At 42.2% G+C, this 22,852-nt stretch overlaps 1 protein-coding gene across 1 annotated transcript; it reads left to right on the forward strand.

The window, feature by feature from the left end:
- The first annotated feature begins 20,585 nt into the window (after positions 1 to 20,585).
- On the forward strand, positions 20,586 to 22,852 carry LOC108103030 (gamma-butyrobetaine dioxygenase). The gene is made up of 2 exons (XM_017208356.2): positions 20,586 to 21,563; positions 21,626 to 22,852. The coding sequence occupies exons 1-2, from the start codon at positions 20,644 to 20,646 to the stop codon at positions 21,954 to 21,956; spliced, it is 1,251 nt and encodes a 416-aa protein (XP_017063845.1). The 5' UTR covers positions 20,586 to 20,643; the 3' UTR covers positions 21,957 to 22,852.

The raw sequence follows: 22,852 nt of genomic DNA on the forward strand, positions 1-22,852 counted from the left end.
GCTAGCTTATTTGTGATTTGTTTGGGGCTTTAAATTTTCCCATAAATCTCCCACCAGTTTGCTACGCCTGATTTACCATAGCCTGCTGCTGCTGCCTTGACTTTCCATCAAAACTTTTGCTTGGCTGATATTGGAAAATAAAACATTTTATCGCCACGCAATTAAAAGTCATTAACAATGAGCCTTGACGCCTCCTCACGAATCGCTCTTTTGTCTTCAAGGGGCGTGTCTAATGAAGCGGCAACAAATGGAATGCTAAAGTGCAGTGAAAGAAAAATAGGTCAAGAAATAGTATCAAATTGAAAATAATTTAGTAAATATGTGGGAAAAAGTCAGATTTTTATTGAAAGAATTTCAGTTCTTTGACATTGGGCTTGGTTTTCCTTTTTACTGTTGCCTTGATGTCAGTAATTTTAGTTAATATCCGAGTTAGTTACTTATAGTTTCTCTCAGTGCATCAGTTTTAACTTCGATGGCAGCAGCGCCGCATCATCATTAAGTAATAAGTCTTCGGTTTGGACAGAAAGTCCGATTAAAAATAAAAAGAAGACTGAACGAGAGAGGATGAAAGCGTGGCAAGGTATAAAAAGTGGAGCCAAAAGCTATTAAAAGCCGAAAAGGCGCCTCCAGGCCACGCCTACTTTTTAAGGGGGGAGGAGCAAAGAAGCAGGAGCAGGGCTAAAACCAAACCGCTTAACGACTTCATTAAGTGATGGCCAATTCTCAGTGGCATGAAAAAAACAAAAAAAAGAAAGAAAAGCGACGGGGGCGCGCGCTTTCCCGGAAGTTGGAATGAATTTAAGTTTTTAAGCAAAACGAAGATGAACTCCGGCAGGCAGGCAGGCAGGCAGTTGGCTGGCAACTGCAGAGCAGAGCAGAGCCAAGCAGACCAGTCAATCACTCAATCAGGCAGTCAGTCGGCAGTGGAGTTGCCTTGCCCGCCAGAAGGAGACGCCATCTCAAGACGTGGCACTTCCGTTTCCGCTTCAAGTCCGTTGCACAAAGCGTAAGATGAAGAAGAAGAAGAAGAAAAGGAAGAAGTAGAATAATAAGAAGTAGAACAGGCAAGGCGGAAAAGGCAGGAAAATGCAGGGGAAGCGGCGGCAAGGAGGAAAAGAAAAATGAACATTGCGCCAAACTGACAACACTTCCATTACCCTTTTTCTCACTATTTTCCTGTTTTATTTTCTTTTTTTTTTGTGCTCTTTTAAAGTGTTTCTCCTCTTTGATTTCGCTTTCCCAGTGTCTTCTCTTCACAATGGTCAAAAAACAACAGTGGTGGTGGGGCACCCACACTTCACCCCTGACCCCGTTGGAATTGCTTCTTTTTTAGTTTTTCTTTCTGTTTGCCATTTCCGAACGGGGCGCGAAAAGTGGTTTCTATTTATTTATTTATATTCCCATTGTGCAAGCTGCAAGTAGCTGAGAAAAACAGCAAAGTACACTTTTCCTTCACAGCGAGGCGAGACTGTTCGATTATTCGATTGGGCGTGGCACTTGAGGGGGAGGCAAAAGCAGTGAAGTTGCAAGAGATTACCGACTAAGAGCTGAGGAAATCGAAAATGTTTAAAAGGATAATGGCGGGGCTTAAATTCAATTAAGTTTTTGGTTTTGTGTGTTTGCTAAGGAAAGTGTTTTAGGCGGCGTATCATGACTTAAGCTTTTATAGTTGATGGCTTATTTTATGGTTATTCCTTCGTCATTGATCAAGTTTTATAGTTTTTAAAGAAGACTGAATGGGTTAAGGGTCTATTTTGATGACAAAAAGCTCGCATTTCGGAGAAACTTCTTTTGTAAAAGTGATTAAAAATCTTATTAGAAGGAAGCATTAACTACTCTATGAAGTATAGGCAAGTACATTCTTGATCAGGATCTATAGGCAAGCTGATTTAGATGTCCTTTTGTCCGTTCATTTGTCCGTATGAAGCCATTGTATGTGAAACCATAACTTTCGTTGGAAAACCTTTTCAAATGGCATCCCCTAAGAAGTTTACCCCCAAACACAGTTCCGAATGAAAATCTATAAATCTTCGATTTTCCAGCCCCCCAGCCTACCTTTGAAAATAGTAACTATTTATGGGAAAACCGAACTGCTTGTGGTTTCAATCGATCAATCATGCCGACGTTTATCAGTCAACTGTCTATCTGCAAATGACATCATAATTCCCGCACTCAATTGCCAATTTCCTGGCCTCTTCCCTTGCCTTTTAGCCTGATTTTCCTGATGCACTTAAGATGGAGGGAGGAAGGGCGAAAAACTTTCGACTGGAAGACTTTATGCATTTGTCAATTTGTTAAGCGCATAAGTTTCAGTTTCTTCTCCTCTTTTGTTTTCCCATAGTGCTATTGCATTTTCCATTTACCATTTCGCATTTTGCATTTTGAACGCACAGGCACACCATAAAAAGAGACAGCTAGCTTGGTATAGGGTCGGGCAGAGCGAAAGAGATGGCGAAAGTTTATAATCTTTTACGGAGCTGAGAACTAATTGCAATGTAAATAAATTACAGGCGACACTTGCAGCGCCAGCAAAGTACTTTCAGCAGAAGAGCCCCTTCCCGTTTTTGGCTGCAGCTTAGCAATATTTCACTCAATATTCAAAAGCAGGCGGAGAATGCATTGCCTTCTATGTCACCAGGCCCTCCTTTAACCCTGTCCCCCCCAGCCCCTTCACCGACGCTTTGGCCCAGCCTTGTCGAAAAACGCATTCAACTCGACTTAACTAACTATTAAGCACTACTTGAAGTTTTACACAGGATATATGCATGTATTCGCCCTCGTTGTCCTAGCATCCTGCTGGAGTGACTTTTGCTAACAAAAGGGGGTACGGGGGTGTGGCGTTTAGAGGGGACGACGGACAATAGGGTATCACAACTATTTAATGCGATTTATGTTCGCAGATCAGAGTACTAACGAATATTGGCGTATATCCATTTATGATTTCAGGGGTATATATAGTTGGTTTAAAGGCTGTAGATTGTTGTTAGTTAAGTTGGCTTGAAGTATTAGAACTTGAAATGTACTATTGGGAGAGGAGCTAGCTTAGCTTTTGTTTTTGAGACCTTAAGAGTTTAAATTGTTAAGATACAGCAAGTTAAGATCGGATTGTCATAACCTTAAGCTTATAATAGTTTATTATAATAACTAAGATTGATTTAGAACTCTGCCTATCTTCCTATCTTCCTATATTCCTATAAAATGACCTCACTTCAGCACCTTTAAGAGGGCATCCCTAGCCAAGGGCATCCAATGGTCGTCTTGGTAACCTTTGTGCAACTAATTCCTGTTTTTAGTTGTCGTTTGGTCGTTTGTCGGCATCGTTTGCAGCTTGTCCTTGCCGTCGTGTCATTACGACTTTGTGTGCGTGTCCCCAATGAGGGGAGAGTGCCAATGTGTGTGTGTGTGTGAGTGGGTTGTCCTTGTCGATTTACAAGAGTTGCAATTAGTGCGCTCTGCAGCCAAATCCCTTGTAGCTTTGGAAACACTTTTTGGGCGGTCCTGGCCTGCTGCGATCTCTCGTCTCGCACCCCCCGCTCCGATCACCCTTAACCCAATCGAAACACTTTGCCCCGTTTTACTCGCCCTCGCCCTTAACCCCATTTTACCCCTCTTGCCAAGCCATTGTTTGCGGCGTGCCTTTTGTGCTGCCCAAATGTGTCGGAAAGTGTCTTGGCCCCTGGGTGTACACAGGGAGAAAAGGTGTGCTAAAAACAGACACATTATTTAAAACCTCTAAGAATAGTAGGTTAGTCTTGAAATCCCCCTCCGAGATGATGGAAGTTTGTCCATAACTAAGCCAGTATTCCAATATTCCCCCCTTAAAGTTCGATTATTTTTCTCATAACTAAGTCGATTATGGACAAAATACGGAATGTAATGCCTCGTTGGATTCGTAATTAAATTTCCAACAAAACTGCATTCCCAGCTAAAAATGTGAATATTGGTTAATCCTGCTTAACCCTACCATTTTAATGCCAAAAATGGTTTAAATTTGGAATGTAATATCGTCTATTGGCCTTAAAACCTAAAAAGGAAAAGAAAAATTGTATGAAAACTTTTTGATTTGATTTAATTCTTTCACTGTAGCAAAATGACATGTGCGAGTGTGTGTTCTGGGTGTGATCCTGGCCCGGTATATCCTGTAGTGTCCTGTCGCTGGCTTTTGGTGTGTGTAACTCATGCCTATCAACTGCATCCGGCTGGCACATCCGTTTGGCAACAGCTCTCGGCTTTTATGGCTTTTAAATAGTTGCAGCCAGAAGTTTCGGCAACTGAGCTTCTCCCCCTCTACTTTTACCCCCCTCAGCAGCCACCCCTTAAAGCCCTTCAGCTGGCCACTTTTGGCAGGCGCCAAAATTTATGACTGTATTAAAGAGTTTTCACCCCTTTTCGAGTTTTTTGTTCACATAATTTTTGCATAGTTTTCCGTCGCCCAAGCTGTCGACCACTTAGACCTAAAAATCCCTCTCCTCATATTCTTCTTTCCCCCCCTTGGAAATTCATGCAATAGTTTAAGTTGTGTTGGAAGATCATTCTAAAAGCGGGTGTTAATTTTGGCCAAGGAAGGTGGCTTAGAAAGGAGTCAGGAACTTAACCTAACTACAACTTAAGCCATTAAAAAATAAGCCAATCAATTGATAAAGCCCACTATTTAAATCTTAAGTTCAGAGCCTCCATTGTCCAGCTTTTTAAGCTTTTAGCCATGAACGATGTTTTTTGGTCCTGCGTGTCCATTGCGTGTCCACATGGCCAGTTACTGATTTCCTGTTGCAGGAAGTGTCCAAGGATGTGGTCGAAAGAGGGCTGTATCCCATCTCGTGATTGCCGCAATGATACTTAAGGACTTTAGGACTCAAAGGACACCAAACGCTTGCATTCTCTGTAACTTCATTTGTCACTTGAAGAGCGCTGATAATGCACGCATATTATGTTGCCGCTGTCCCGCCCGCCTGCCTGCCTGCCTGCCTTCCTCACTTTGTTGTATTTTTAGTGTTTAACATTAAGGACACGCCACCATCATCGTAGAGCATCATCCTGCAGCCAACGGCCCACATCCCTCTGCCACTATTAGCCCACATCCTTCACTGGCATTGTTTTTGTTGCTTTTGTTGTTGTTGTTGTTGTTATTATTGTTGTTGCTGTGAAAGCTTAGTCAACTTCAAGTCGAGAGTTAGTTTATGGCCAGCAGCTAGCTAGCTAGCTAGCTCATCGCTGTTGTTGTTGCCGCTGCTGCGGTGTTTTGCCGTTGTCGTCTCAAGTTCTTATGTGAAGTGCACTCTTTATGTTAATAGTTGACACTAATTAGATATGTTTGCACAACAAAGCGGCGGTTGTTAGTGTGTGTGAGTGTTTGTTAGAAGAGCTTGGCTTGTCTATACGTGTGCGTGTGTGTGTGAAAGTGTGTATACATATTAAAACACTCGCACCAGCAAAGTCTTCAAAGCACAACAAAAGACTTTGTTAGTGTCCTCTTTATGGGCTGTAAGTGTGTGGCTGTGGGTGTTGTGTAAGTGTGAGTGTGCTTGTGTAAGGCAAAGGATGTGTGTCCTCTCTGCGGTACAGGTGTCGCCGGCTAAACGCGATGGATGACGTTAAATGGGGCGAAAGAAGGTAATTAGTCGTTGTAAAGCTGCTTGGCACGTCTTCGTAAGACATCTTTAGTCACTTTTTTTCGGGGTTTTTCTTAATAGCTTTGACTTCGTTTGAAGGAAAGAATGTTAAGCTGAAACTAAAGGATTAAAATTCTTATTTAAACTAGTAGATGGGGCAAACATGACTCCATCAAGGGAAACTTCCATTTAATAAGTAAAAGCCTTAAAGGGCATTCGACTTACCTTTTCCAATCTGTAGTCCCACACTTTATAGTAGTAATTAATCCATCACTTTCCAGTTATCACTGTTCAATGGCTTTAGGGGCATTCTTTTTATTGCAGCTGCTGTGGTTTTTCCCACCTCCAAGTCGTCATAGTTGCTCCACATAAACGCAGCACAGTGTTAAGCACGGGGCACAATTATTACCTAATCATGACAACCTGTTTAGTTAATGTAACACGGGTTGCGCCACAAGTAGATGTGTCTTTGAGCCTTAACCCTTTTTGTTGTTTTGGAAAAGATAAGTGCGCTTAGTGATTTGCTAGTATTTGGGGTGCGATTATAAGAAGAGAGAGGGAACTATAACTAACTCAGGAATTTTCTTAGACTTAAGTAAATCAAAGATCATGACTATCTTAGCCAATATGATCAATATATGGTTATTTGTATCAGAACTACTAGTTCCTTTTTAACCCCTTCTCAGTTAATGAATATATAGATGAATCCATAGCTACAATATAGGCCATGAGAAGGGTTTTCTAAGGGGGGACTTTATGACAGCTGTAGATCCAGCATATTGTCAGCATTTAAGCTGGAGGAGCCCGAAAAAAGTAGTTGAGTCGTCGTCTCCAGCGGAGGTGGAGCATCTGGCATAGCTATACCCTACTATATAGCTACATATATACCCATATAGTTAACTATGTCCGCCCACCAATCATGCATCCGCTTTTGTTGCTCTTAATGAAATTTTAATTTGCTGCGGATATGCGCAGTCAGAGTGTTTGCGAACTTCGACAGACGCCGCTGCGTCAGCACCGCCATATAACCATATAGCTACTATATGGATATATATGTATATGTGGCAGGGGGGAAACTGGTTAAGGGAGAGGGGGAGGGGGTGGGTACGTCTATATTCAACTGGCCATCCAACTTCAACACTCACGCACAACAACACACAATTACTTAGACTTATGTATGATTTATGTCTGTGGTTCTCTCTTCGGCGCTATTGCCTTTTGCATACACTTAGAGAAATTCCAAGGGGGAAGCGCAATCGAAGGGGGTTCGTAGCTATATTGTTTATTGATTGGATGCATCTTTGAGTGCCTCAAGGCGTATACGTGATCAGTGTGGAGCTTCCGCTTGTCAATGTGTGGCACTGAGAGGAAGGAGGGGTAGCTTCTAAAAATCTTAAAAATTACATTTTTTTTACCCATTATTAATATTCTGTTCTAATATTTAGATATCAGGAAAAGGCTATATAGCCATGAGCTTTATAAAGATATCACAATCCTTTCTGGAAATTAAAATATTCAAAAATAAAAACAAATATTTATCTTACTAAAGAACATATCCTACCTTAACAAGTTTAAATACAAAAGGCAATCTTTTAGCTTCCTCTTTTGACTTTTTCCCTGTGATTTCTCTCAGTGCACTCTGGGGAATACGTGTGCGTTGACTCACATTTGTGTTCCTGTTTCAAAATCAGTTTCTGTTGCTGTTTCTGGTGCTGTTTGGTCTGCCACTGGAAATCTCGCTGCGTCGGCATCAAAATCAGCAGCAGCCACACAAAGTAGAAGCACAATGGGTTAGATGGATGGCTGGAGGAGGGCTTGTGTCGGTGTTTAGCCTAATTTGTTGCGCTTCCATGGAGCCATTCTCAATGGGACACTCTATAGTGGAGAGGGTGGATGAGGAAGGGGTTGGGAGACGGTTCTTCGATTGGAGTTTTGGGGCAGATACGAGGTGTGTTCAAAAAGTAAGGTGACTTTTCAAATTTCTCGGGCAACATATTTTCGATTATCGTTTTTTTTGTTTTGTTATATTGGTACACTCTTCCCTAACATCTGTACCAAGTTTCAATGGAACATCCTCTTTTGTTTGGTTGTGAGAGGCGTAAAGTTACAAGTTGTTTTGCGAGCTCGGCGATTTTTTGCTATCGAAAAATATGGATCAAAGGATTTGCATCAAATTTTGTGTAAAAAATAAAATTAAGTGCTCTGAAACACTTGAAATGTTGACAGTGGCATACGGTGAAACTGTTCTGAGTAAAAAAAATGTGTACAAGTGGTACAAACTCTTCCAAGATGGCCGGGAAGATGCCAATGACCAGCCTCGCTCTGGACGCCCAAGCACGTCAACAACTGATGAAAACGTTCAAGCAGTGACGAAAATTGTTTTGGAAAATCGTCGAATCACTATCAGAGAAGTTGCTGAAGATGTCGGTATATCGCTTGGCTCGTGCCATGAAATTTTTTCAAACGTTTTGGGTATGAGTCGTGTGTCAGCGAAGTTTGTTCCGAAATTGCTGAATTTTGACCAAAAGAACCGTCGCATGAGCATCGCTCAAGAGCTGTTGAATGACGTCAACGACGACCCAGATTTACTCAAAAGGGTCATAACTGGTGACGAATCATGGGTATATGGTTATGATATCGAAACCAAAGCCCAATCGTCCTAATGGAAGAGCCCAGACGACCCAAGACCGAAAAAAGCAAAAAATCGCCGAGCTCGCAAAACAACTTGTAACTTTACGCCTCTCACAACCAAACAAAAGAGGATGTTCCATTGAAACTTGGTACAGATGTTAGGGAAGAGTGTACCAATATAACAAAACAAAAAAAACGATAATCGAAAATATGTTGCCCGAGAAATTTGAAAAGTCACCTTACTTTTTGAACACACCTCGTACATACGTATATGAGAGGCTCCTTTTGGCATCTTTCTTTCTGTTTTGGGCGAGAGGGAAGAAAGAAAGAAAAACGCAAGCGGCTTTGATGTGTGATTTGGTGTTGATTGATGGGATATGCAAAGTTTGATTGAAAACCGATGTTGTTGATGGGTTGTGAAAGCGAGCAGTGCCTCTGTAAATCATCTAGAAAATTGAGTTTTGAATGTACATTCGGTGTACCAACTTCGATTAGTTCTTTTGGAGTGGATTTGAAATGGATTTTTCCAAAGGTACTCTTTGCCCCTTTAAATTCGTAATCTCTATCCTATCCCAAAGATTACGACTTACTTAGGATGACTTGACTGAATGATTTTGATTTTATTGGATTTGTTGGCCATCTCATCTTCTGACAAGCAGCCGTTGGCCGTGTAATCCAATTCGCAATTTGGTTTTGTCTTGCTGCAGACATGAATTTTTGATCATCCTTCACGGGCTCTGAAGTCTTTTTTCTGCTACGTAATGGCAAATGAAATACATAAACAATTTATAAACATGAATTATCACAAAAACGTAAAAATGATAAGGAGAAAATGCCATCACTCAGCTGCCGGTTGGTTGGTTGGCTGTCTGGCTTGGAAAATAACTTGTGGGGGCTTGGGGGGTTTCTGGGGGTTTTTGGGGGTTGGGCTCAGCGATTTGTATAAAGTGTTTGTTGCGGGGCAAATGTTGCTTCTCGTTCAATTTTTTATACATTTTTTTCCATTTTATTTGTTTTTTTTTTAAGGGCGTGTGCGTTACAAGACAATAATTGTGGGGGGTTTGGGAGTTCGGTGGTCTATCGTAGAGAATCCTCCTAGAGAGTCTCGAGTGTCGCGAATAAATGTGATTACATTGCCTGCAGAGAATCGTCAGAATCCTTAGTACCAGTATCCCATCCTGGCCGTGATTTGTCATCCTCCCACTCATCTGGTTTATCTTTCCCCGCCTCCTCCTGGAGGCTGGTCCCATAAATAAGCATATGCAGCTCAAGAAGTGGGCGAGACGACGAGCAGATTTTCATTTGATGAACGGTTAGAAATGAGAGTCAGCACGGGTGTATTTGTCTGTTTGAGGTTGTTGCTCTGGAAAATGTGGGGGGTGGCGGGATTAAGTCGACCCATGGGGTTCTCTATGGGGGGTTATTTTATAGACTTTTTATAACTAATTTGGAAACAATTTTGTATAAATTAGTGTTTCAAGATAAATTTATAGATGTTTATCGAAAAAATCGATATCGATAAAGATAGATATCAATCGATATAATCGAAAAATTGATATTTATAAGTCAAATGAACCGTTATAAATTGATATTTATCAAAATTATTCGTTATCCATTGAGATTTATGGAGATTTGTCGAGATTAATCGATAATAAAATCGATTGAAAGAGATCTACCGAGATATATATTGTATTATATCAAGTAGAAATTATTTTTATGGAGTCTTTGTGAAGATGAGAATGTGGGATCTATCGATATTGATCGTTATATAGAAATTAATCGATATTAAAATAGATCAAATGAGATTTTCACATAAAATATTAGGTGGAAAGTACTTCTCTGATATTTTTGTCAAGTTAAACTATATAGTAAGATACAAAACCTTCTATATATGGAAAACTTCCCACCAATTCTTAGACCTCTACTCCTCCTTCTCAGCCACAATTTCCCTTCTGGCTTTCCGCTGCCCCCCTGGCTGATATATAGCTGTTCATAACTTGACGTTATCATAAAATCTGTAATGTAGAAATTGTCAATTATCTTACATTCTCCTTTGTACTCACCTACTCATCGTTTTTTTTATTGTTCTGATTTTTTTTCTTCTTTTTTATTAGGGGGGGTGTGGGTTGAATAGGGGTGGGGGAGGATGAATGTCAGGGGCTGGTGTTTAATAGAACAAATATTGAAACAACTCCACGGGGGTGGCTCTGGGGGGTTGGTTGGTTGGGTGCGAAGGTTGGATGGTTTCACCCTGAGCCTCTCGATTCCAAGCTGCCCCATTTCATAGGCCATTGACCAGAGTTGGTAGAGAGTCTCGATGGTCGGTGGCCGGCAGCTGATTAATTGGTTTTCATTCCAATCGCCTGGACAGGCCAACTCCTCCCGGCCAGGGCTTTAGCACAGCTCAGTGTATCTGCCTGGTTGAGATTCGGTTTGGTTTGGAGTAGCTCCAGAGGTTCGCCATGTGCTGGCCTGGCCACGTCCTGTGTTCGGTTGCTCACTTGCATGCGTTTTTAATGCGTTTATTAATTACATTCTGGGGAAACCCTGAAATCGCACGACAGCACCAGCAGCAGCAGTAGCAACGGGCAAAAAATTGTTTTGCAAGAGGTTCAACAATGTGTAAGTAATTGCCAGCGGTCAGAGGGGTAGAGAGGAACGGGGAGAAATGGGTGGAGCTTACCTCAGAAAGATTTCCAAGATGTCCATCTCTGTCGCTCGTGCAGTTAGGAAAAATGTTTTGTGATTTGAAAGGAAATTTTTGGGATTTTTTGGTGGTTTAGTTTTTGGATTAATCTTAAATCTTAAATCTGGGTTGTAATATTAAAAACAAAGCATAAATGACGTTTTAATTTAATATATTTTTTTATGTTTTTGGATATCAACTTAAGTTTATAAGCTTAAAGAAGTGTATGAAGAAGGTTTTTCCACCTATCTTAAGTTATCTACGAGAATTCCCTTATAAATCCTTAAAATTAAATTAAGTTAACTTTTTCTTTATCACTTTTCTATAAAATTTCCTATCAGAAAAATGTCTGATTTATATTAAATATTTCTATATGATATAGTTTTTCTCCTAGTGCACACTTTCAGTTGCTTTCCGCGTACTTTGCGCCAATTAATTTGTTAAATAAACGCATTTATCCATCGTCCTGCCGGTGCGTGTGTGTGAGTTCGTTAATTATCCTTCGGCATGGGCATGGTCATGGACATGGACATGGGCATTCATGTTAGGCATCAGCGGACAGCAAGCAACGTAATTGCATAACGGCCGGCATTATGCCATATATATATAGTATATATCCTTGATCCTTGCAAGTGGATGGCTCATCCTTTATTGGCCCATATATCAGAGCCGTTAGTCCTGGACATTTTCTTATTAATTGATTGGCCTTTGGACAATTGCCTTCCGAACGGGTGCGCTCCCGCGAATGCCAATAGAGTAGAGGACACGCGGACAATGGCTACCAATTTTATAATTGAATTCCAGTTGGAATCCGGAATCCTCTGCTTCGGCTTTCTCTTTTCTGTTTTTTTTTTTTCTGTTTCATAAATCAATTTTAATTGTAGGTAATTATTGGGGAAACTTTTTTTCCGCTGCCTGCCATCATTAATTGCGCTGAAATTATTATCATAATCGGTTTATTTCATTATTTAATACATTGTTAATGAGTGGGTGTGGTGGTGTGGGTGTTGGAGGGCAGCTACTGATGTGGCTGAAGGTTGAAATGGAATCATTAAAGTGTTTCTAGAGTTCCAGATACTAAGAAAATATAAGCTTTAAATGGGTTAATCAATAACTATCCTTAATAAAAAGCACTCACAAATAGCCAAAAAGGCTTAGGGAAAAACATAAACTAAAATTAATTTTCCTCTTCAAAAGTAATGCCGCAACATCCTTTGACCCACCCAGCAGGATATTTATTATTCTATATCATATTTCAGACTGGTTTATCTTGAAATTTGCGGTGAAGAAGCACTTTGTTACCTCAATTCTGAGTTGGCATTTATGGGGGTCACCATCTCCTCCGGAAGATCACACGCACGACGTGAGTGAGGCTCTCAGCCCACTTGTAGTTTTGCCCACTTCAGAACCCTTATAGCTCATATCTCTCTCTCTCTCTCTTGGTGAGCAAAAAGGGTAAGGGAAAACCATTTCCGGAATATTCTATGGCCAGAGTAAGCCCCACGCAATTCACATTTCATATTTTGCGGCAATTTTCTATTCCATTTGTCCGTTTCCCTTGGCCCCCCAACTTGGTCTTGGTCTTGGTCGAGGTCTCGATTTCCTTGGGTTTCCTTCGCTCTGTTCACACTCCTTTCCAGCTTTATTGTTTTTTCGTTTCCACTCATAACACAACTGCAAGTTGGAGTACAAATGGCCAAGTTTATGGCTTGACCATTTCAATTTCATGCAGCTTGACCACATTTACAGCATCCTCCTTCTTTGCCATTGCCATTGCCATTGCCAGTCCACCAGTCGCCGCCTGTCTGCCCCTGACCCCTGGCTAACTCCCAACTTCCTTGACTACTTCAGGAGTTCTACTTTTTACATCTCACTGTGCAGAGAAAATATTTCCTAGATCTAAAGATAGATATCAAGAAAGATGTTTTAGCTAAGATACATTTTGGTTTTAAGTTTTTAGTTTGAAAAATCTAATTTTTTATATTAGATATCCTCGAAACTTATTCTAAAGATGACTACAGGGTAGTAAAAGTCATATTATCATTCATAATTACCATTATCAACCTTAAAATCTAATGATTTTCCCTCCGTGTGGCACTTTTCCAGCCATGCCATAATCTTCGTTCTCCTACTTTCTCAATTTCCACAAGACACTTGAACACTTCGTTTCCCTAGCTCCTCTCTTCCTCCCCTCCCATCAACCAAGCCCCGACCCTTTTTTCCCCAGGAGTTGTTCAAACTGTAAGTATCATTGACCTTTTACGAGTTGGGGGTTTTTCTTCTGTTTTTTTTTTTTGGAAGGTGGGTTGGGGAATGGGTTCAATAGGCGCAACAGTTGCAAGTAATGCGGCGGCGGTCCAGAAAATTACCTTAAAATATAAACAAAACTGGGTTGCGTGTGTGTGTGTCTGTAAATTAGTAGAGGGGGCGGCGGGGGAAAGGGGGTTTTCAGAGCGTGCCAAGCAACGTGTGAAAATAATGAGCAGGCATGCCAAACACAAAGGCTGCGGGGTGGAAGTACAAACAAAAATCGGGGCGAAGAAGCAGGGTTTTTCATTGAAAAGTGCAACCGAAAAATCCCTGGAAAGTTGTTTTCGAAACTCTTTCGTTTGAGCATGTGTGTGTGAGTGAGTGTAGGTGTGTGTCTGTGTGTGAGTGTAGGTGTGTGTCTGTGTGTGAGTGTGATCCATCATTCAGTGGCTAAACAAACAAAATCTGAAAAAGAAGCAGAGCAGGAGCAAAATCAGCTAAAAAGTTGGACACTGAGAGGAAAATTATTCGATTTAAGTGAGGTTTTTAATTGCTTGTTAATTAATACGGAAAACTTTCTCCATGTCACTGTTTTCTAAGGAAAGGAAGTGACTTTCTATACTGATTCCATGTCAGCAGGAAACTTCAATTTATTTCAAATCGTTAAGCCCAAAAATGCTAAAAGAAATTGAGATCCAAATCACATTTTGTGATAGTTTTAGTTTAGTTTTATCTAACTTTCTTTCAAACTATCTATCCATCTATTCATCTATCCATCTATCCATCTATCCATCTATCCATCTATCCATCTATCCATCTATCCATCTATCCATCTATCCATCTATCCATCTATCCATCTATCCATCTATCCATCTATCCATCTATCCATCTATCCATCTATCCATCTATCCATCTATCCATCTATCCATCTATCCATCTATCCATCTATCCATCTATCCATCTATCCATCTATCCATCTATCTATCTATCCATCTATCCATCTATCCATCTATCCATCTATCCATCTATCCATCTATCCATCTATCCATCTATCCATCTATCCATCTATCCATCTATCCATCTATCCATCTATCCATCTATCCATCTATCCATCTATCCATCTATCCATCTATCCATCTATCCATCTATCCATCTATCCATCTATCCATCTATCCATCTATCCATCTATCCATCTATCCATCTATCCATCTATCCATCTATCCATCTATCCATCTATCCATCTATCCATCTATCCATCTATCCATCTATCCATCTATCCATCTATCCATCTATCCATCTATCCATCTATCCATCTATCCATCTATCCATCTATCCATCTATCCATCTATCCATCTATCCATCTATCCATCTATCCATCTATCCATCTATCCATCTATCCATCTATCCATCTATCCATCTATCCATCTATCCATCTATCCATCTATCCATCTATCCATCTATCCATCTATCCATCTATCCATCTATCCATCTATCCATCTATCCATCTATCCATCTATCCATCTATCCATCTATCCATCTATCCATCTATCCTATCCATCTATCCATCTATCCATCTATCCATCTATCCATCTATCCATCTATCCATCTATCCATCTATCCATCTATCCATCTATCCATCTATCCATCTATCCATCTATCCATCTATCCATCTATCCATCTATCCATCTATCCATCTATCCATCTATCCATCTATCCATCTATCCATCTATCCATCTATCCATCTATCCATCTATCCATCTATCCATCTATCCATCTATCCATCTATCCATCTATCCATCTATCCATCTATCCATCTATCCATCTATCCATCTATCCATCTATCCATCTATCCATCTATCCATCTATCCATCCATCTATCCATCTATCCATCTAACCATCTATCCATCTATCCATCTATCCATCTATCCATCTATCCATCTATCCATCTATCCATCTATCCATCTATCCATCTATCCATCTATCCATCTATCCATCTATCCATCTATCCATCTATCCATCTATCCATCTATCCATCTATCCATCTATCCATCTATCCATCTATCCATCTATCCATCTATCCATCTATCCATCTATCCATCTATCCATCTATCCATCTATCCATCTATCCATCTATCCATCTATCCATCTATCCATCTATCCATCTAACTATCTATCTTTCTTATCTTTAAGATCATAACTCTAAGATATAAGATATAAGATATAATAGCTTAACTTTAAGATATAATAATCTGATCAGCGAATCTGTAAAGATTTCTCTCAGTGCACTAAAGCAGCAGCATCAACGTTAATTTGTAGACTGGCGCGTTGGAAATAAAAATTAATATATGCCGCAACACGTTTCAACTTCCCATCGGAGCTGGGGGCATTCAACATTCAGAGGCAGGCAACGAGTGTGGAAGTTGGGGACTTTTTGTTGATTTTGAGCCAAAGCAAAGCATAGTTGGAAATAGTTTCCATTGAACAATCGCAGAGAGCATATATACTATATATTCCATCTGCGTTTAATTGCGGCTTGGAAAAGGGCGGGGCAGGGATATCCGTATCCGGATCCGCATCCGAATCCGCATTCGCATCCGCACTTTGACATCCAGCTCGATTCGAATTGAAAATGCAATTGCATTGTCTCGAAACTTTTCGGCAGCCACGCCTCATTGCCCACTAATTAAGTGAAAAGCGGAAAGAAAGAGTAGTAGCGGTAGGAGGAGGCAGCTGAGGAGCGTTTGCTCTAAGAGGTTAATTTGATTTGTATTCCTGCCACTTGCCACTTGCTGCTGGACAAACTGCAGACTGCATTAAGCGCAGGACTCAATAAGGGGGAAGCACCACCCTCTCTTTCCCTATCCTGTTCCCCCCCACTCTATCCTTTTGCCCAGACAAGACAAAGCTGTAAACAATGCGCAAACAACTCCTCAAGGAGTGCCGCCGTTGTCCCGGAATGAGCTGTAAAAATTGCAGAGAGAAGAAAAAGGATATTTAGACGCGGCTTACCGAAAGCTCAGCCAAGGAAAACAAGATAACAGCCAACAGACTTGCAAGGGGCTTGGGGGGTTCCACTGACTGGGGGTGTTATCCTTTTTAAGAACAAGGACAGCGTCTTCGTCTCCAGGAGACAGCGGCTGTCAGGATTGCCGGCAGACAATGTGTAAACTATGCTGGGCTATATACATAAATACACTTATGCATGCACTCAAACTGAACTCCAGGCTGACTTCATCTTCGCAAGGGGTCTGACTGAGAGGAAAATGGGGGGAAATTACAGCGGGAAAAGCGTTGGTTTTTCCGAAAAAAAACCGTCTACAGGAAATGATCGATGGAGTGACAGGGAAACTTACACCTTAAAAAGCCATTCAAAATTCATAGCCTTTCCAGCAGGAATATTTTAAACTCTAATTAAATCTTAAATATTTAGTTAAATCTTTTAAAAATAGTCACTAAATCTGAGTTAAATATCAACAAAATAAGCTCTCAACCAAGTTCGTTTTAAGACAACGCGAATTCCGTAAACCTTTGGCGTTCTGCTTCGAGTTCATTGTGTTTAACGTAGTTGAGGTCCGTGCCACGGATTTCTACCTACCTACCTTCCTACCAGACATTGTAAGCTGTGCATCCTCTACGGAATATCAGAAATCCTGCGGCACCTGCAGCGTTCAGGAATGCGCCACTTGCTGCCGAAAGGCGGCACCACCTTCAAGGCTCTCGGATGACTGCCAAGCCAAGTAGCAGGGCCAAGTTGTGTATATATATGGGGATATCCTCTCCATGCCAGTCCGAATGTCTTGGGCAATGAATTGCATTTCCTTTTCCCTGCCGCATTCCTAATGAAGACTCCATTGGACCCCGAAAATAAGATATATATATATACATATATATATATATAGCTGGATATCTGGCCTAACCCAGATGTTTGTTTGTTTGCCAACTGTCTGTCTGTCTGTCTGTTTGGGTGCTTTTATGTTTGTATGTGCTTGGCTGCACTGGGCTCAGGGGCAATAAAATAAGCAGCCAAATGAAATGGCTGCAGACATTGCCTTGCCATCTTGGAGGATGTTGCAGATGCCACCTGCAAAAAAAGGCTCGTTCTTGGTGGATACAACCAGGAAAAAGAATCTAAGATATATGAAGCTAGTTGAGGAAGCTTTTCCACCGGGGATTCCCCTTTTTTTCCTTTATATCTTCTTTTTTTTCGGTGGGTGCATCTTGGCCTGTCGCAAATAGTGAAAATATTTACCAATAGCTGCTGTCCATACCGATAGATGACGACGACGAGAGAGTAAGGGAAGGGGGTTTGCCCCCTCCGATTCGAACCTCTTTCCCGGCGCCTGTTAACGAGTGGCCTTTGAGCGGCACGTTCGTGTTTAGACTCTTAACACATTTTTTGGTCCGCTCCGGGCCTTAGTCCTTGGTCCTTACCCGACTGAAGTGCAATCAGCGAAGGCAGAAGGAACAAGAAAGAAAGGGTGTCCGAAGGGTGATGGACTGTGAGATACTCTGTAGTTATAGGAGAAGGAAGGAGGTTCTTTGGTATCTTTGCGAAGGGATTTTTAGCCTGACAACTAACTGACATATAGGGGATATAGCCTAGGTTCCTGAATTCCAAATAGTTATGAATATGTTCTCTATATCCTACAGCCTCCTATTTCCTTGGACTGAACATCCACCTCCATGTCTATCTCTATATTACGTGCCAAGAATCGCATAAACGCAATCTAAACTCTCTTCATAATCAACCTGATCATGAATATCTCACTGACTTTCCCTGCTTCCTGTCACATCCAGATATATACAATATATACCCTGTTCGTCGACGGGTATCAAAACGCCGGATCTTGGACCGGCGGACATCATCCGCACGTACAACGTTGTCTCGCCCAGACAGTTTGCAAACACAGACCCACCCAGTGGTAGCCCGTCCGAATCTCCATCAACATCCACATCCACATCCATATCCCCATCCGGAACCCATCCTAATCCATCCGACATCGTTGCTTCTCCTTTCCATCGCCCTCCATCGCCGCATTCATTGTTTTCCTTTCGCTGCGTGGAAAGCCAAAAAGCTTTCACTACTCTCCAGCAGCAGTCCTTTCATCCGGTTCGTTCTTAAAGATAAAAACTAGTGGATCAGCAGCACTTAATTACATGAAATGAAAACTGTTAACATTTCGGACAAGAACAAGGATTCGCCTTAAGTGCCACCAGTGCCCCACCATTGTGTTTGTGTTTTTGGGGGCATGTGACATGATAATCATCGTCCAAAGGGGAATCACTCAGCATATCGAAGGGGTCTCATAAAGCTGAAGGACGTTTTCTCGTATCCGGGCGATATCAACCTCAAGGGTCGTCAGTGTTAATTGACCCAATTGCAAAGAAAGGGGGGATGGACTGGGGATTGGTTATACGATTGGCTAGGACTGGGGGATTGAGCTCTCTTTGGAGCTACAAAGGAGGCGTTGACCTACAAAAACCGACGATGGCAGATGACCGAAAATGGGAGCCTGTTGCTGGCTGGCAAGCTGGCTAGCTGGCTGGCTGACTGCATCGCATAACTCGTATAATCTGATGCGATTTTGAGATTTGTGAAGCCAACTGGATGGGTGGATGGTCTGTGTAACCAGAGGCAGCGGGGATCTCGGGATCAGGATTGGGAATACGAATACGAATACGAAAACGCGGACCTGAGTTGGTTTTATAAATGCAACAACAGCAGCAGCAGCCGCCGGAGGAGGAACACAGCAGCTTCGTCGAGTGCCATAAAAGGGGCTAAAGTACAAATCGTTGTCACATGTGAGCCGCATTTTTATGGCCGCCGGCTTGGGAATTTCTGCAACATTTCCAAAAGCATCCGTTGCTTGCTCCACCCTCCACCATCCTACCTGCCCTCCTGGCCCACTGCTCACTGATGCGGAGGCAGCCTCGCATGAAGAATTTATTGTCCGCGCTAAAAATGGTCAGGGCAGGCAGACATTTGGGCATTCGCCCGGACCCCTGGACCACTGTCCACTGTCCACTACTGACTGCCACCGGATTCAACTGCACCTGCACTCGAAAACCAACTCATTTATCGCTTTTCCACAATTTACAACTTTGTAAAGCCGAAATCCCCCGAAGAGGACCGAAAAAATAAAACCTAACCGAAAAAGGGGAAATTTATAAATATAATGTAAATAAACTTTCTCTCAGTGCACCTCCCACTGCTGCCGCTTGCGAGTTGCAACTGCTCCCATTCAATTGTGCAACAGGTCAGCCAGCTTTGGCCGCAGAAGGTGCTGCAATTTTTATTGCTTTCACGAGAATCGGGCGACGGCCCTTTAAAGGCTTTTGCCCTCGGAGCTGAGCTGCCTCCGTTTGAGATTCAGTCACAGGAACATGGGCCAAAAAGACCCGCAGGCGGACAAAGATGATTCAATTGATTGATTGATTGATTGATTGATTGATTGATTGATTGACCAGAAACAGTTGCTGCAGGGGTGTGAGGAGGCGAGGAGGTAGGAAAACTGGCTTTCCAATCGATGACGTCAAACAAATCGATGTCCGGGTGGCATTCGGAGATTTCATCTTCAAGATGCTAATTCAGCCGCGGGATACTTAGCACTCTGCAAAAAGATATATATACCTATTCAGAAACCGAGTCTCAGATTGACTTGCAACTTTAAATTAGCTGAATTGAGATTGAGATTGAGGCAAATTGAATAAAGGGCTGACGTCGGCTGTGGATGAAATGTTGGCAAATTGTGTCAGAATCTGGGCAAATGAAGTCGTCAAATGGAAGGTAGTGGACTATGTTATATATATTTGATAATAATTAATGTAATATAACAATAATGAATCTATATCCCCGGGAACTTACATGATTATAATTGATATTGGCCTATTGCTAAGGCTAAAGTTAAGTTAAAGTACTTTCTTGGCTTTCAAAATTTCCTCACTTGAAAGTGACACTATCTGCTTTAGTTACCAGTCTATGTTGGATTTCCTTCAATTGGAAACTTTTATCTTCTACCTAACACTGATAAAACCTCTTATCTCAGTCTGATTCCCCGGGGTGTCTACTTTTTAGAAGCTATTATTAACAAGCAGACTGCGGCAGATGTGCTCTGGCCTGGGAACTAGTTCGCTGATAACACTCTGCCTTCAGTCAGAGGCAGACACCAACATTTTTTAAAGGGGTTCAAATACAAGGTGTATATAGATAAAAAATATTAATATATTGATTCTAAAAACCACTTTCAAGTAACCTTAAAGAGACTTGAAACCAATCTTCGACCACCTACGCCCCTGATCTTTTTGATGACCACTTGCCATGCTGAGCTGGTAGACAAAGTCCAAAGACCCGATTTAGCTGCTGATTATATTATTTCGCTTTCTCCGGCATCTCTCATTCGGCATTTGAATCTCGAGCAGTGGACACACCACACTCACGCCGTCCAACTAGAATAAATACAAATCGCCATGTGGGTGCCGAGATTACTGGGTCGAACGACACTGAGTCAACTGAAGACCGTGAATTCCGTCCAATTTTGCCGACAAATTAGTGCCAAGATCGTCAATGAAACGAATATAGAAGTTCAACCGGATGTAGAAAGTAAACCTCTGACTTTCCCTGGTGTTTGGCTGAGGGATAATTGTAAGTGCGAAGATTGCTACCATGGAAGCTCCAAGTCGCGTAAGCTAGACTGGGATAACTTTGATACTCGGATACGACCAGTCAGCTTGAGGACAGATGAGGCATCCAAGGAGGTATTGGTAAAGTGGAGCGATGACCACGAGAGCAGGTTTACCCTGGAGTGGCTAAAGAACCGAAGTTTCGAGAATGCCAAACAGAGAGAATACCTAAGGGAGTTCTATAGACCCACGACCCAGCACTGGTCGGGTAAGGAGTTTCCAGAGGTTTACCAGCATTTCAGCTATGACGAGGTGATGTCTCAGGATTCAGTGCTGATGAAATGGCTTCAGGCTTTGGCTGTTTATGGAGTGGCCTTACTACGTGGTGCTCCTCTCGATGAGGGAGTGGTCCGACGACTGGCCGAGCGTGTGGGTTTCATAAGGCGAACCACCTATGGCGAGGAGTTTGTGGTCCAAGCTAAGCCTGGTGCCCAGAACTTTGCCTATCTATCCCTGCCACTGCCACTACACACGGATCTGCCGTACTATGAGTACAAGCCGAGTGTCAATATCCTGCACTGCGTCGTCCAAACGGACTCGCCGGGTGGCAGTAATATGCTGGTGGATGGCTTCCACATTGCTGATATCTTGAAACGTGATCATCCCGAGGATTTCGAGCGACTCTGTCGGGTGGTGGTGGATTGGAACGATATTGGGAGTGAAGATGGCAGGGAGTTCCATAATATTTGGAGGGCGCCAGTCATTTGGTAAGTCCCAGTCTGATTTTTTAAGGGAAACCTGTGTCCAGTAACTCCCAAATCCCCCATAGCCTGGATGCCGAGGGTCGCTATACACGGATTAACCACAGTGTACCACAACGGGACAGTCACTTCAATGTGCCGCTGGAGGAGGTCCTTCCATGGTACGAATCCTATGCCCGTTTTGTCCGCCTGGCAATCGCCGATAGTCATGCCTTCAAGACTCGACCCGGTGACGTCCTGACCTTTAACAACATCCGCCTGCTCCACGGACGAACCGGCTACGATGATTCCGAGCAGAATCCCCGCTACATAGTTGGAGCCTATCTGGACTGGGACATTATATATTCACGACTGCGGGTGCTGAAAAAGAAACAATCAGGCTGGAGGGGAGGCCAATAAAAGCCAACAACGAGATGACATATTTTCCAAGCCATTTGATGTGCAAGCTTCTCATTTGAATAGTTACCCCCCGCCCAAAGCCCGACAGCGGATTTTGGAGCGCCAACACATATGCTCCTGTAGTCAGAATCCAAAATCCTGCCGCCAGCATACAGAATCCTCCTAATCCGGTTTAGCTTTGGGCGCCAATTTCGGCAGTTAAACCAGCTCAAGCGCAAAAATGAAAAGTTGTAAAAAATCGCGATGATCCAGGCCCAGGCCCAGGCCCAGGCCAACAAAGAAAGAAAGAAAATGTCACCAAGTTAGGGGGGAAAATAATGGACGGTGATGTCTTGGCTTATTTGCATCAAGGCATTGCCTGACAAATCGTTTGTGAAAATGATTGACATGGGGGAGTTAGGGCTTATATAGGGGAAGCGGGCGGGACAGATTGGCCCAAACAGGTTGAGAGTGTCAAAAAAAAGGAAAACCCTCTTTTTAGTAAGAATGAAATATTTAATAAACCAACATGTGCTTAGCACTTTCTTCCCGTGTAGTTAGCATCCACTTTTCCCGCTGTGGAAATCTCAGTTTGTAGAGTGTAGAGTGCATTAACCTTAAATAGCGCCCAATAAGGGGCGTCGTTAATCGCTCGACACGTGTTTCCAGGTCCTTGGAAATACCAGCACCTCGGGATCCTCGAGAAGTACCCTAACTGAATGGGCCTGAAAGTACTTGAGGCAACCCGGAAACGTAGCCGTAAAAAGTGTAACCTTAACCGAAAGCCCCCCAAACAAAATGAGAATCTTACCCCAACGGCTGGAAAACTTCTATGCCAATTTCCTTTTAAATATTTTATAGGGCCCCATTATGCCTACTTATGTCTTGTTATAGTAATAAAAAAAAATTTAAAAGTG

Source organism: Drosophila eugracilis, unplaced genomic scaffold (assembly GCF_018153835.1).
Source record: "Drosophila eugracilis isolate 14026-0451.02 unplaced genomic scaffold, ASM1815383v1 contig_124, whole genome shotgun sequence".
Classification (NCBI taxonomy): Eukaryota; Metazoa; Arthropoda; class Insecta; order Diptera; family Drosophilidae; genus Drosophila; species Drosophila eugracilis.

What these genes read in the sequence shown, in the direction of transcription:
- LOC108103030 (XM_017208356.2), top strand. Translation starts at nt 20,644, where the DNA reads ATGTGGGTGCCGAGATTACTGGGTCGAACGACACTGAGTCAACTGAAG. An exon ending in TGGAGGGCGCCAGTCATTTG is followed by an intron (nt 21,564 to 21,625) that starts GTAAGTCCCAGT and finishes AATCCCCCATAG; the next exon opens with CCTGGATGCCGAGGGTCGCT.